This window comes from Triticum dicoccoides, chromosome 6B (genome assembly GCF_002162155.2).
Source record: "Triticum dicoccoides isolate Atlit2015 ecotype Zavitan chromosome 6B, WEW_v2.0, whole genome shotgun sequence".
In the NCBI taxonomy this organism is placed as follows: Eukaryota; Viridiplantae; Streptophyta; class Magnoliopsida; order Poales; family Poaceae; genus Triticum; species Triticum dicoccoides.
In genome coordinates, this window is record NC_041391.1 from 415,972,176 (window position 1) to 415,986,476 (window position 14,301).

At 46.9% G+C, this 14,301-nt stretch overlaps 1 protein-coding gene across 2 annotated transcripts in view; it reads left to right on the forward strand.

Moving 5' to 3' along the window:
• LOC119322712 (ribosomal RNA-processing protein 8-like) overlaps nucleotides 1-1,960 on the forward strand; it is a 16,169-nt gene extending 14,209 nt beyond the window's left edge. For both annotated transcript variants that reach the window (XM_037596213.1, XM_037596212.1), the window contains 2 exons: nucleotides 1,446-1,490; nucleotides 1,606-1,960. In XM_037596213.1, the coding sequence (XP_037452110.1) occupies nucleotides 1,446-1,490; nucleotides 1,606-1,674 (114 nt within the window). In that variant the 3' untranslated portion in view covers nucleotides 1,675-1,960. The remainder of the gene's footprint in view (nucleotides 1-1,445; nucleotides 1,491-1,605) is intronic.
• The last annotated feature ends 12,341 nt before the right edge of the window (nucleotides 1,961-14,301 follow it).

The following is a 14,301-nucleotide window of genomic DNA, read 5'->3' on the forward strand; positions in this document are numbered from 1 at the left end:
TGGCGCGTGGCAAGGGCATGTAACTGGCCAAACTTCACGCAATGAGAGATCCACTGGCCATGGTCGTCGCTTGAGCCTGCGTTGGTTCCCGGCGGGGCAGATGCAGCATGTGGAAGGCCCAGAACCCGCGGGGACGGCGTCGGCCGGCACATGCCCGATGTCGACCACGGAAGGGCACCGAGCATGACAGATAGAGTGAGAGCCGAACAGGGAGACCACCGCTGCCGCTCTTGCTCGCCATTCTCCGCACCGAGAAGGAGATCAAAAGATCCGGTTGGAGGATGTCGAGGACGTGAAGCTAGTGGCGCAGTTGTCCGCGGCGCCGCGCGGATGGACGACGAGTAACACGGGGGAACATGAGGCGTCCCTGACGGCCGACTAGGCGGTTTAGGGGGCGGCTTCCTGACGGCCTGCTGTAGGAGGATGCGCCGTCCCTGATAGCCAGCCAGGAGGTGTAGGAGGAGGCGCCATCCCTGACAGCCGGCCAGGCGGTGTCGTCGCCGACGGCCGAGGCGAGGCGATGGGGTGACACGGCGATGTGACGGGTGTCCTTCAAGGTGCGGCGGCTCGAGGGGATGGGGGTGGCGTCGTGAAGGTGAGGCGGCTCGAGGCGATTGGGGGCGGAGCGACGGTGCGACAATTCCTTTCCTTTCTTTCTTTTTTGACGTGGGCAGTTCCTTTACTTTCGTGCCAAAGGAAGGGAATCATCAGGAAGAGAAAGAATTGTTTAGCGCTAAACGTGTTTAGTCGCTCACCATTAGACAATAAGAACTATTTGGATTAACACGAATGGATGGCCGAGATCTGTTGGATCTGCCCCTTTGGATATTTTTATATTGGTACAGATTTGTGTTGAAAATTAACTTGATATCAAAAAGACAAAATTGTCGTGTGTGTGCTGTTTGTGTTTAAAACTTTGAAGAACATAGACCAACCTAGTTTCTTATTATGCTGAAATAACTGGAGTGAAAGATCATTCCAAAGGCTTGCATATCCTTGAAAACTGAATTATCACGTGCTCCATACTGAATTCTGGTTTTCTGTATATTAGGGTACACAAGCTGCAGTATTTGGAGTGGCAATGTTGCTTAGTGCATTGACTAAATAATGGACAATAAGAGATATGGATGTCACAGCTTTAATTATGCATCCTTAGGACGTGCTTCAGAAACTAATCTGTTCTTTGAGCCGAGTGTGGATCTTGTACGCGGTTATGGGTTTGAAATGTTCCCATTGATGCATCTTTTTCTGTGTTCCATGTTTGAAAGTCCACATGACGGGTTCTTGCTTTTGGTTGGACTTTGGATCCTTTTGACATACCGGTGTAGTGATGTACATATATAGTTTGTTTTTGTATTGACATAATGACATGACCATACATAAAATATATGAAAAGAGAAGATTACTCGGGTACTTCTCAGTTGCTAATTGGTTCCTTTCTGCAGGATGAGAAGAACAAAATGTTTGTCCTGTTTTATTTCAGGAAAAAGGTTGGTCTCCCTGTTTCCTACCTCCGCCTGAGTGACAATTAACAATTGCATCATTGACATAGTCAAAATATATTTTAACGCTGAACTGATGTTGCGGTTTGACTTGTCTCCACAGGAAAAGAGCAAGGTGGCGAAAAACATTGAATGGCCCCAGTTGAAACCTTGCTTATACAAGCGGCGATGATCTCAACCTCCACTATGGTCGCTCCAGACCTCTTCCAGAGTGTGGTTAAATTAATCGATGTCTTGTGCTAAAGTAGTCATCCTTTTCTGCTCCTATTTCTTTTACCTTTGGGCAGCTGTATGTTGAAAGAATCAGACCACACCAGATATGACCTAGTAAGCGCTGTAACTCAAGGCAGTTTAGAAGTGTATTATCATACAGTTCTGAATCTGCTTCATATCTTCTTTCCTGGGTCTTGTAAACGAGTGGAGGATAAGATCAACAAAAGGACATGATTTCTGTGTTATTTATTATGTTTGGTTCTCCCTCTAAAGAAATGTAAGATTGTTTAGATCACTACGTCACTACTTTATAGTGATCTAAACAATCTTATATTTCTTTGCGGAGGTAGTACTTTCTCTCAGCTCACAAGGAGGTCATCCTTGTAGCTAGGGGCGTGTTTGGTTGCCTGCATGAGGCCCAACCAGGCCCGCGCAGGAAGGGAACGGGCTGTTTGGTTGCCCCTGGCTCCTCCCTAATCTCCTGCCCCTTTGATCTACACATCGGTGCTTTGGTTCGAGGTACACCTCGATGCTACGGTTCCATTCAGGCGATCGGTTCGTAGTTTCGTCGGCCGTAAGTTCTTAATCTTGTGTTCCCGTTTGGAGCTATTCTGGATGAATTTTGTCAGATTTGTCGCGCACGATCGATCATTTGAAATTTCCTTTGACCAGCAGCCTAATCTCGCAGTTCCTCACAACATTCGTGTTGTAAGTTTTTGGTTTCGACGATCGTAGCTTCATCTCTCTTTGGACAACAGTCTACTGCACTGACGCCGCCATGTCGAGCTCCTCTGTCCTTTGCTCAGAGCCCTCCTATTCGTCCCTCTCGACGCCGAACCCCCTTCCCCTTGAACTCCTTGCTCGTGTGCTACTACACTCGTTTCCGGCGTCGCTCATCTCGGCCTACTCTCAGTCATCCTCCTACTGCAATGACGCGCACACTACTTTTTTGTCTCCTCTGCCTCCGCGCACACTGCATTTCGCCGCGCCGCCGACGGGGTTGATCATCTTCACCTCCTCTCTCTCGCACTACTACACTGGAGTCGTTTCCGGCATCGATTATCTCGGCCTCCTCTCTCGTCCACTGCACTGACGATACCATGGTGCGAGCACTACATTTTCCTCCTCTGTCGACTGTCTTTGCGAGAGCATCGCAACTAGTTCGTCGACGGTGTCGCTCGCCGTGCCGCCGACGGGGTCGCTCATCGACGACTCCATGCTCGTCATGTCGGACACGGCGCCACAGCCACTATCCACCGCAGTCGCCATGGTCCGGCGCACACTGCATTTCTTCTCCCCCTCCCTCTGCTAGCTCTTAACCCTATGTGCTAAGTGCAAATGCTAGCTCTTAACCCTGTGCGCTAAGTGCAAGTGCTAGCTCTTAATCATGCCCCATGCGGGCAACCAAATACCGTGTTCATGTGCCGCTTGCGCTAATGCAGGCAACCAAACAAAGTGCACTTGCATATTACCTAATGCAGTGACCCTCGATGCAGGCAACCAAACAACTTGCAGATGACGCATTTGTGGCTGTTTTTGCTTAACCATGCTGGGTTGAGAAGTGTATGCAATACAACTACTGTTTAAAACTTGAATCAAACACGCCCTATAATATCTACGCTAGCCTTTTTGATTGGGGTTATTGGACTGACCCGTCGCTGCCACTTGTGGATTTGGATGGCGACCGATTTGTCTGCATGCCTGCCACTTCCTGGTGGAAAATTGGTTCCCTTTTTCCTGGGTTGAATTCGCTTCTCCCAGCAAAAAAAGAAGAAAATATTGAATTCGCTTCTCCCAGCAAAAAAAGAAGAAAATGAATTCACCTCAACTTTCCTCATATGTGGCTGAGCACGAGCCTGTCATGACCGGTTTATACAATACTCCTTCCGTAAACTAATATAAAAGCGTTTAAAATACTATAGTAGTGACCTGAACGTTTTTATATTAGTTTACAGAGAGAGTAGCTTGTAGCAAATGATGATGGAGATATGGATTTCCCACATCATACCGAACTTTGCTTGATACGATGTGGTCTCGAGTTAGAGTCCACGCAAATGTGTTTTCCTCTTGTATGAAACCACCACCGATGCACAAGTGGCATGTGAATGTGATCAACAATGTATAGTTTCACAATTAAGTTGCGCTTGCACAATTGAGAAGAACTGTTTCTGCGTGGACTTCTGTCAAAATTTCTATATTTTTCTTCTATCCGTGCGATCCGATCCAAACAGGCCCTTAAATGCTCGAGCGATATTGTCAATTGTTATGAAAACGATACTCCCGTTTTGACTTTTATTTGTTTATTATTATACCATTGGCAGGACATAGGAGTAAGAAAACACACACGCACAAAATAGCGTAGTAGTACTCCACGGGTGACTCCCTAATTCCAAGATCCAAGTAGACAGATACTTAAATATTCCCTGTACGTATTCTATTGCCAAGTAGGATTACTTACTTTATGTACATGCAGTGGTTAATGCCCTGCTAATGGAGGATCGCTTTAGATCTGACAGGTGCCCCTTCCGAGAGGGAGAGAGACACAGCACACAGCACACGGCTGTAAAAAAGAAACGGTAGACTCCGCCACACACAGTAGTACTATATACAACTAATATGTAGTACATTTGTATACTGGAAGTACTAACAACTAAGTTAAGCATAGTTTACACACACGCTGCTTCGTGCAACCTTCACTCACCAGCCGTATCCATCCATCCATCGCTATCTGGACTCATTGGCCGGATCCACACACTTGGCTTAAGCCACAGCAAACATGATCATTATAATGCGCTACACTCATTTTCGTGCCAAAAGTTGCCACACCTCGGGTCGGAGCAATCCCTACCGAAATACCAGTAATCATTTTCGTCTACGTCTCGGCCTAATTAGCTTCTGTTTTTAGTGTTTTTTGGCGCCATACCCCCGAAAGGTGCCAAGAATAACACTAATTGCGTATCGGGGCCGCAATGATCGATGTTTAGGGCTAATTCGTCTCCTCGATCCAACGCCGCGTTTGGACCTTTATCAACCCTTCCGCTAAATTCCACCTACACCGTATTTCCGCCTTCTTCCTCTTTTTTTCTAGTGGAATATCTTTCGTGTATATCTATCTACTACTCTCCGTCAAACGTCAAATGTATGTCGCTCAAATGGATGTCTCTTAATATATTCTCTCCGTTCCAAAATAGATGACTCAACTTTATACTAACTTTAGTATATAGTTAGTATAAAGTTGAGTCATCTATTTCGAAACAGAGGAAGTAGTAAGAAAATGAACAATTTTTTTTCTATCAGGCAAAGTGCTTCGTTCAACCGGGAGAGGATTTATACCACGCAGGTCCGGGCATGCAGATGACGTGCCGTAATTCGACCCCTCAAACGCCCGCAGGCGTGCCCGGTCACGTCCGCGGATAGTGACCAGTCACGCCTCAAAAAATGCAATCCACATCCGGATACCTCAAATTAGAAACCACAACTCCATAGTATTACATGCAACATAGCGATCTTTAAGCGGAGTTCGTCTGGTCGTCGTGGCCATGTCTGGCGGCCGGTTGCGCTCCTCAGAGTGTTGGCCTGGTCGCCAGCAAGGTAGAGTAGGGCATGGGACATGAGCCGGCTCACGGGACTCAAGGCGCCGTCGTCTCCCATGCCCTACTCTTCCTCGTCGGAGCCCGGAACCCGTTGGGTGCCAATGGACGTCAGATCGATGACAGATCCGTCCGGGGACGAGCCGCCGACGTCCACCATGATGCGGTTACGGCGTCCGGACTGATGCACCATACGGGGCGTCGGAGAATGCGACTCCGCCTCGTCGACGTCCGCCGCCGCGAGGGCTGCCGTTGCCTCCCGCGCCCGATGCCGTGCACGGCGGGCAACCCATGCCATGTTCTCGTCGGACGAGGCCCATGGTGCGTTCTGATGCTCGGCACGCCAACGGAGGGGTTGCACGTCCGCCAACGTGTTCGAACGCCAGACGGACCGCACAACCTCCGGCGAGGCAGTTACAGCTGGCCTAGCGCCAGACCCATGCGCCATTTGGGCGGACGCAAATGAATTATCGATGGAAGGAGTCTGAGCGCAGCCGTGCACGGGCCTCCTCCCGGGCGCGGCGGAGCACAAGCCGGACGACCATCTCCTCGGGGCCGCGTGGGATGAGCTCGGAGTCGACGGATCTGGAGGTGAAGGATTCAGATCCACTTCCCGCCATGTCGGAGACGCCAGGAGCCAGAAACGAGGTTGGGTGGCAGAGGGGAGTGGGGGGGGGGGTGAAGTGGCTAGGGTTTGGTTCCACGAGTGGACGGGGAGGAATTTATGTGGGGTCAAGTGGGCCAGCATGGGTCGGGTCAGACGTGATGGGCGCGCCCGCGCCCCGCCCCATATTTGGGCTGGATATGAGGGGTGCCGGTCAGCCTGGGCATTTGAGGGCCGTTTGTGGGGTCGTTTGGGTCAAAAAATCGTGATCGGACAGTGACCAGGCGGCCTGCCCGGGCTTATGAGGCAGATTTGAGGCGCCCAGTTGTAGATGCTCTAAGGCCATCTCCAACGCACGACCCCAAAAATACGTCTGTTTTGTCCTCCTGAATTTTTTTGCAAATGAAATTTTCCACCGCGTCCGTAGTTCATGCCAACAGCAATGCATAGTTCATGCATGCTACAGTGCTAGTGGCATACATATGCCAACCTAAAAAATGATCACGCCGGCAACAAAGCCAGCGACCGACACCCTTGCCGGCCTTCAAAAATGACCCCCCCAAGTTTTCTCGCCAGCAACAAAGCCAGCGACCGACACACTTGCCAGCTTTCAGAAAGAACGGCCATAGTCCACGGCTGAGTCTTCCCTAGTTCATGTCGTCTCGGTCGAACATCTCCTTTTGCCGGCTCTCGAACCAACTTCTACTCTTTGCGGACATGTTGGTCAAGTCCACGCCCATGATTGCTAGCGCCACCTCTTTTGCCTTAGTGGCGGCATTAGTGGCCTCGATTGTGAGCTTCTTCGTTTGGACGACCTCCTCCATGTCGAGCTTCCTCCTCTTGTCGGCCTTCTCCATGTCAAGCGTCTTCGTTTGGAGCTCCAAGTATATCTTCATTTGGTCCTCCATTCCTTAGCGCTTCCTCTCGTCCCGCACTTTCTTTTGAGTCATCATGTCGTGCAAAGTTTCTTGCAAGGCGATAGATGCCACATCACGCTTCTCGTCAACCTTCGAGTTGGTCTTTCCTCTCGTCCTCTTCACCACATCTCCAATCCCAGCCACGGCCACCGACCCTCCTTTCTTCTTTAGAGCGGCATATTGATCTTTGAACTTGTGGCAATCTTTGATGAACGGCCAACAATGAATGAGAGTGCATGGCTTGTTCTTATTTGGGCCTTGAAGGCTTCTAAAGATTGGAATGCCTACACAATCAAAGAGAAGGCCACAAATGTAATAGGAAAGGGCACAAGATGCAACAAAGATGAACATGGCATATCAATGAAATAGGAGAGGTCATACCAAGTCACACACACCTAGGACACTCACGGGACGGGCTTCAACGCTCTCAAGTGCGGCACAATACTTGTTGCATTCTTGTTGAATGAACCCACATCTCTTTTGGATTGAGTTGATGCCACGGTTGCTCGCAAACTTGTATGGCGCAAACTTCCTCCATTCATGAAAGGTTGTATGAACTCTCGTCCAAAAAAGGGATCCTTTTTGCTTGGCACCGATCTTGGGATCTTGGCCTATCTCAATCCAACTCTCGCAAATCAATGTGTCCTCTTCTTTGGTGTATGATCCCGTGCGAATGCTTTAAGAGGTTTAAGGCATGCAAAAGAATTTATCATAAATGTCAAACATAACATCATGAGAGGAGCGGTGAGATATACTTGAATTTCCGCACAAAGGAATCAGTTAGATCATGATATTGCAGACACTTATCTGATAAGAAGTCTGTCAACTCGGCATATTGCACGCACATATCTAACTCTTCTTTGATATCGGCTCATATCATGAAGGCATCGGATGGCCATCACATGGTTGCACGAGAGCATCTCGTGGTGGTTCGAGATCCGACTCATGTATTGCAACCCTTGAGGAGCTGTTGCTCGAAGAAACGCCATGGAATATCTTCCTAATCATTTTCTTTTTCTCTGAGAAAATTTCTGAAATTTTTAGTCCTCAAAATAAAAGTGAACTAAACTTAACAAAATTGATAGCAACTACTCCCACAAGTGTCTAGAGGCTATATCATGCTTCAAAACTACTTTCAACCATACAAATTCAAAATGCAAGCTCATATACATGGTCACCAACAGTAGCAAGATTTGCAAAACATAAAGCTCTAGAACAAAAATTAATTGGACCAACGGAGGAGTTGGAGCGATCCCCCAAAACAATTTCGAAAACGAAGCTTCGAGCAAGGAGATCGAAAATCACACGAAAATGAGCAAGAACACAGGATATGAGGATGAGGCAATGGTGATTTTTTCTGGAGGAAGGAGAAGGCAATAGGCTAGAGGAATAAGTGAGGGGGGCCCTGTGGGACCCACAAGCTCACTAGGCACGCCCTATGAGCTCGTGGCTCACAGGGTGTGTTCAGTGCCAAAAAATCATAAATATTGTAGAAAAATCATACTAAATTTTCAGGTCATTCCGGGAACTTTTATTTTTGGGACATTTTTTATTGCATGGATAATTCAGGAATCATGATAATCATGGCATTCTACTTCATTAAAATTTAAATAACAGAGAGAAAATAGTAGGCATATTAGGTTGTGCTTAATAAATTCATCGACCACATTCCCCTAAAAAAAGAATCCATTAATAGGGTTGATCAAGTCTTATTCACAAACTATTTCCAAGTAACATGAAACCGAAGAAATTTAGCATAACGCTAAGTTACCTCAACGGGGATATGCATATCCCCAAAAATAAGGATTTCATATTTCTTTTTGACGGATGGAATAGGGAATTCAAAACCTCCAATAGTAATTGTCACAATTTTTTCAATAGAGTTGATACTATTCACTGAACTTTGTTTCCTTGGAAAATATACCGTATGCTCATTACTATTAACATGAAAAGTAACCTTGCTTTTGTTGCAATTAATAACAGCCCCTGCAATATTAAAAAAGGGTCTACCAAGGATAATCAACATACTGTCGTCCTCGGGCATATCATGTATAACAAATTCTGTTAAGATAGTAACATTTGCAACTATGACATGTACACCCTCACAAATACCGATGGGTATAGCAGTTGATTTATTAGGCATTTGCAAAGCGATTTCAGTGGGTGTCAACTTAATCAAATCAAGTCTGCGATACAAATAGAAAGGCATAACACTAACACCGGCTCCTAGATCACATAAAACAGTTTTAACATAGTTTCTTTTAATGAAGCATGGTATAGTTGGTATTCCTGGATCTCCTAGATTCTTAGGTACTCCTTCCTTAAATGAATAATTTGCAAGCATGGTGGAAATTTCAGCTTCAGGTATCTTTCTTTCATTAGTGACAATATCTTTCATGTACTTAGCATAAGGAGACATTTTCAGATATCACTCAAACGCAAGTGCAAAAAGATGGGTCTAAGCATCTCAACAAAGCGCTCAAAATCCTCCTCATCCTTATTTTTTGGAGGCTTACTAGGAAAAGGCATGGGTTTTTTAACCCCTGGTTCTCTTTCTTTACCATGTTTTCTAGCAATGAAATCACTTTTATCATATCCTTTATTCTTAGGAGGTGGGTTATCAAGATCAACAATATGTTCTTGATGCGGCTTGAAACTGCGTTGGTATTTCCCCAAATAGGAAGGGATGATGCAGTACAACACAGCTATGGTAGGTATTTCCCCCAGTTCTGAAATCAAGGTATCAATCCAGTAGGAGAACCAAGCAACACTATGTAAACGGTACCTGCACACAAAGAACAAATCCTCGCAACCCAACGCATAAGAGGGGTTGTCAATCCCTCCCGATAAAAAGATAGATTGGTCTGTATGTGTTTGGATAAATAAATCTGAATAAAACACAAAATAAAATAAGTAAAGAAAAAGTGCAACAAGGTATTTTTGGGTTTTTGGAATAATAGATCTGAAAACAAATGTGCTGAAAAATAGATCTGAAAGCAATATGATAAAAGATAGACCCGGGGCCGTAGATTTCACTAGTGGCTTCTCTCGAGAAAATATCATACGGTGGGTAAACAAATTACTGTTGGTCAATCGATAGAAGATCGAATAATTATGATGATATCCAAGGCAATGATCAATATATAGGCATCACATTCAAGATTAGTGGACCGACTCCTGCCTGCATCTACTACTATTACTCCACACATTGAAAGTGCTAGTTATCGACCAGATGGAGGTGAATAGGCGATTTTTATGAAGACAAACAGGCAATACTGAATCCTATATGATATGCAGCGGAATGTAAACTACACTAGGCAAGCAATAGTCAAGCAAGCAGTACAGAGAAAGCACAAAAACTATCAGCAACTAGGTAGGCAGGATCAGAATGGAAGACAGTATGAAGCCAAACAGATAGAAGTCCTCACACAATGAAGCCAAATGAATCAGGCAGGCAAGCAATGACTTCACGAAGACAAACTGAAAAGTAAGGAGAGTAGTGGATAGAACCAGTAGTTTGGTGAAGACAAGGATTTGATAGACCAGTTCCAGTTGATGTGACAACTGCGTCTAGTTAGGGAGGCTGAGATTGAACTCAGAAGACCGTGTCTTCACCTTATTCCCCTTGAGTTAAGGACACCCAATACTCGCCCAATCACTCTGGTATGTCTTCAAGGTAGACTTCCAAACCTTCACAAACTTCATTCACCGGCGATCCACAATGACTCTTGGATGCTCAGAACGCGACGCCTAACCGGCTGGAGGATTCACAGTCCACAAGTGTAACAAGTCTTCAGATCACGCGGACAGAAAGACTTCAGTGATGCCTAACACTCTTTGGCTCTGGGTGTTTTGGGCTTTGTCCTCGCAAGGATCTCTCTCTCAAATGCTTCGGAGGTGGGTTGCTCTCAAACAACAAAAGTCGTGCACTTAACTCTGAGCAGCCACCAATTTATGGTGTAGGGGGTGGGATATTTATAGCCACAAGGCAACCCGATCTGATATGTCTAAAATGACCCTGGGTCACTGTAACGCCCCGGATTCGATGCGCCAGGTGTCTGCCAGTCATTCGCCGTCGTTGCCATGTCATTTGCTTGCGTGTTGCACTTTGCCATGTCATCTTATGCATTTCATATCATGTCGTCATGTGCATCTCATTTCGCATTCGTGTTCATTTCATGCATCCGAGCATTTTCCCCGTTGTCCGTTTTGCAATCCGGCACTCCTATGTCCTCCGGCGTCCCCTTTATGTCTCTCGTTGTGAGCGGGTATTAAATGTTCTCGGAATGGACCGAGGTTTGCCAAGCGGCCTTGGTATAGCACCGGTAGACCGCCTGTCAAGTTTCGTGCCATTTGGAGGTCGTTTGATACTCCAACGGTTAACCGGGTAACCGCAAAGGCCTCTTTTGTTTGCAGCCCAACACCCCTTCCAAAGTGGTACAAAACCCATCCTAACCCCCTCCATGCTCTCGGTCGTTCGATCACGATCGTGCGGGCGAAAACCGCTCCTCATTTGGACTCTCCTAGCTCCCTCTACCTATAAATAGGCCTCTCTCCCCGAAATTTTCGTCCAAACCCTAGATCTTTTCCTCCCCGCGCCGCCGGACACTTTCTCCTCCCACCGGACATGTCCGCCACCGCCCCCGTGGAGAATCCGGGCGCGACACGTGTCCTCCCGCCGCCGTCCTTCGCCGCCACCCGCGCGGGCCCGCCGGGACCCGAGCGAGGCCCGCCCGGCCAGGCGCCCCCGCCGCCGCTCGACTGGTTCCCCGCGCCCGCGCCTCGGGCCCTCGCCTCCGCCGCCGCCCTGCCGGCGCCTCCCCGCCGGCCGCCGTCCTCGCCGTGCAGTCCCCGCCGTGCTCCTTCGCCGCCGGCGTCCCGAGGCACCCGCCTTCGCACGCCTCCCCGTGCTCGGGAGCCGCCGCCGACTCCGCGCCCCGACCGGCGCCGCCCCTCCGCCGCCGAGCCTCCGGCCGGACCGCGCGCCACCTTCTCCCGTCTTCCCCAACCCCGACCCCGCCGCCCTGCGCTGAGGTCGCCGGCGGCCGTGCCCGCCGCCCGCGCCGCCCCAGATCCCGTGCTCCTCGCGTCTCCGGTGAACCCCGCAAGCTCCGGCGATCCTCAAGATCCGCGCCCCGGATCCAGATCCAGCCCTAAGGTTGACCTCGAAAATCTTCTAAGTCCTTGAGATTTTTGCATAATCATGCCAGGTTCATCGCGTCTAACTTGCTCCCTACTGCTCCGTTTCATGCATGTAATATGTCAAATTGTTCGTCTCGACGAGTAATTCATTTCGTTCCATTGCATCATTTTCATTTGAGCTCATCTTGATGCCCGAAATGCTGTTGGAAGAGTGCATGTTGATGTTAATCTGCTGGAACTGTTATAACATGCTGATTTGTCATTTTTGCCATGTTTGATGTGTGCATCCTATGAGGTTGATGTCTACATGTATTTTGATCTATGATATGTCATCTTTCCAGAGGTGCAAACCATGTATTTTTGTGAGTTGTGTGCTGAGTGCATCGAGCTTGTTAAGTATGGTACTTGCTGTTGCTGTTTTCCTGACAGATTCTGTTATGTTTTGATGCTATGTAAACCTGCTTCCACAAGTCATTCCATGCATAATCTGGAGATGTTCACTAAGGATGTATTGTTATACATGTCTTGTTCTATCCATTCATGCCCCTGGTTGCATTTATAGTCTGCTGTAACATGTTGTAATCTTGCTCCAAACTTGCTAAATAATGTTGCTGTCAGCCTGTTAACATTAAGTTCAGTTTTGGCCATGTGCTTTTCTAGTAATCCATGCACCCTATGAACTTGTTCTTGCCATGCTTAGCTTCATGAACATGTCTTCTTACTGTTGGTTGCCTTGCCAGGCCATGTATTGCTCTATGGTGAGTGGTTCAAGCTCACCAACATGCATACTTATTGTTGTTCCTGCCATGTATGAATCTGTAATATAACTTGCCATGTTTACATGGGTGCCATCATATTTGCTGTGCCCTTTTGGCTCATGGTCAGTAAGGGACTTTTGTTCTATGAAATTAGTAAATTCATGTCATGCCTTTGTTTGCCATGATATATTCCTGTAACATGTTGGTTGCTTGCTCTAAACATTGCAACCTGATGTTATTTCCTGATGAGTCTGAAACTGTTATTATTTGCAATCTTTCCATGTGTGTTTGAGCATGTTCTAGTGATTTCTGGAGATAGCTCAGTGTTCATCTTTTGTCATGCTTTACCTGTACTTCATGCCCATGCCTTTTGTTCTTACTTTGAGGTGCTGTAGCATGTTGTTTTGATGCTTGCAATATGCCTAGTTGCTGTTTTGGACAGATTGTTGTTATGACTTGTATAGTGTATGTGTTGAACCGTTGCTCCGTTTTGGGTGTGCTCTATATGAAACTTGCTTAGAATTGCATGTAGTTTTATATTATCATGTTGCATCCTTGTTTTGGTGTGTTTTCTTGATGTTTGCATGCATTTTGCATCAATGCCATGTTTAACTTGTTTTGCTCATATCTTCTAGGCCGTAGCTCCGAACTAAATGAACTTTATATGTAACTTGACTGGAATTTCATGTAGTTCATCGTGGTGCATCTTAACTTGCTGTTTAACAACTTGAGCATAAGGTTTATTCAGATCTGGACCAATTTCGAAATTTGCATATGAGGACTTACCAGATTTGTTATATGTTGTTTCCGACCTTATTTAAACTTGCTTTGATGTGTTGTTCTTGTTTGCATCATCTCTTGCCATGAGTAGCTCCATGTAGCTTTGCATCATGCTTGTTGTGCATCATGCCTTGTTCATGTGTGGTGTGTTTACTATGTTGTGTGCTTCTTCTCGATAGTTCCTGTTTCGTTGCGATCATGAGGATTCGTTCGTCTATGCTTGGTTCGGCTTCATCCGTTCGTCTTCATGGACTCGTTCTTCTTCCTAGCGGGATTTCAGGCAAGATGACCGCTACCCTGGATCTCACTACTATCCTTGCTATGCTAGTTGCTTCGTTCTATCGCTATGCCGCGTTACCTATCATTTGCTCTTCAAGCCTCCCAAATTGCCATGAACCTCTAACCTTTGACACCCTTCCTAGCAAACCGTTGCTTGGCTATGTTACCGCTTTGCTCAGCCCCTCTTATAGCGTTGCTAGCTGCAGGTGAAGATGAAGATTGCTCCATGTTGGATTATGTTTATGTTGGGATATCACAATATCTCTTATTTTATTAATGCATCTATATACTTGGTAAAGGGTGGAAGGCTAGGCCTTATGCCTGGTGTTTTGTTCCACTCTTTCCGCCCTAGTTTCCGTCATATCGGTGTTATGTTCCCGGTTTTTGCGTCCCTAACGCGGTTGGGTGATTTATGGGACCCCCTTGACAGTTCGCTTTGAATAAGACTCCTCCAGCAAGGCCCAACATTGGTTTTACCATTTGCCTCACCTATTACCTTTTTCTCTTGGGAGTCGC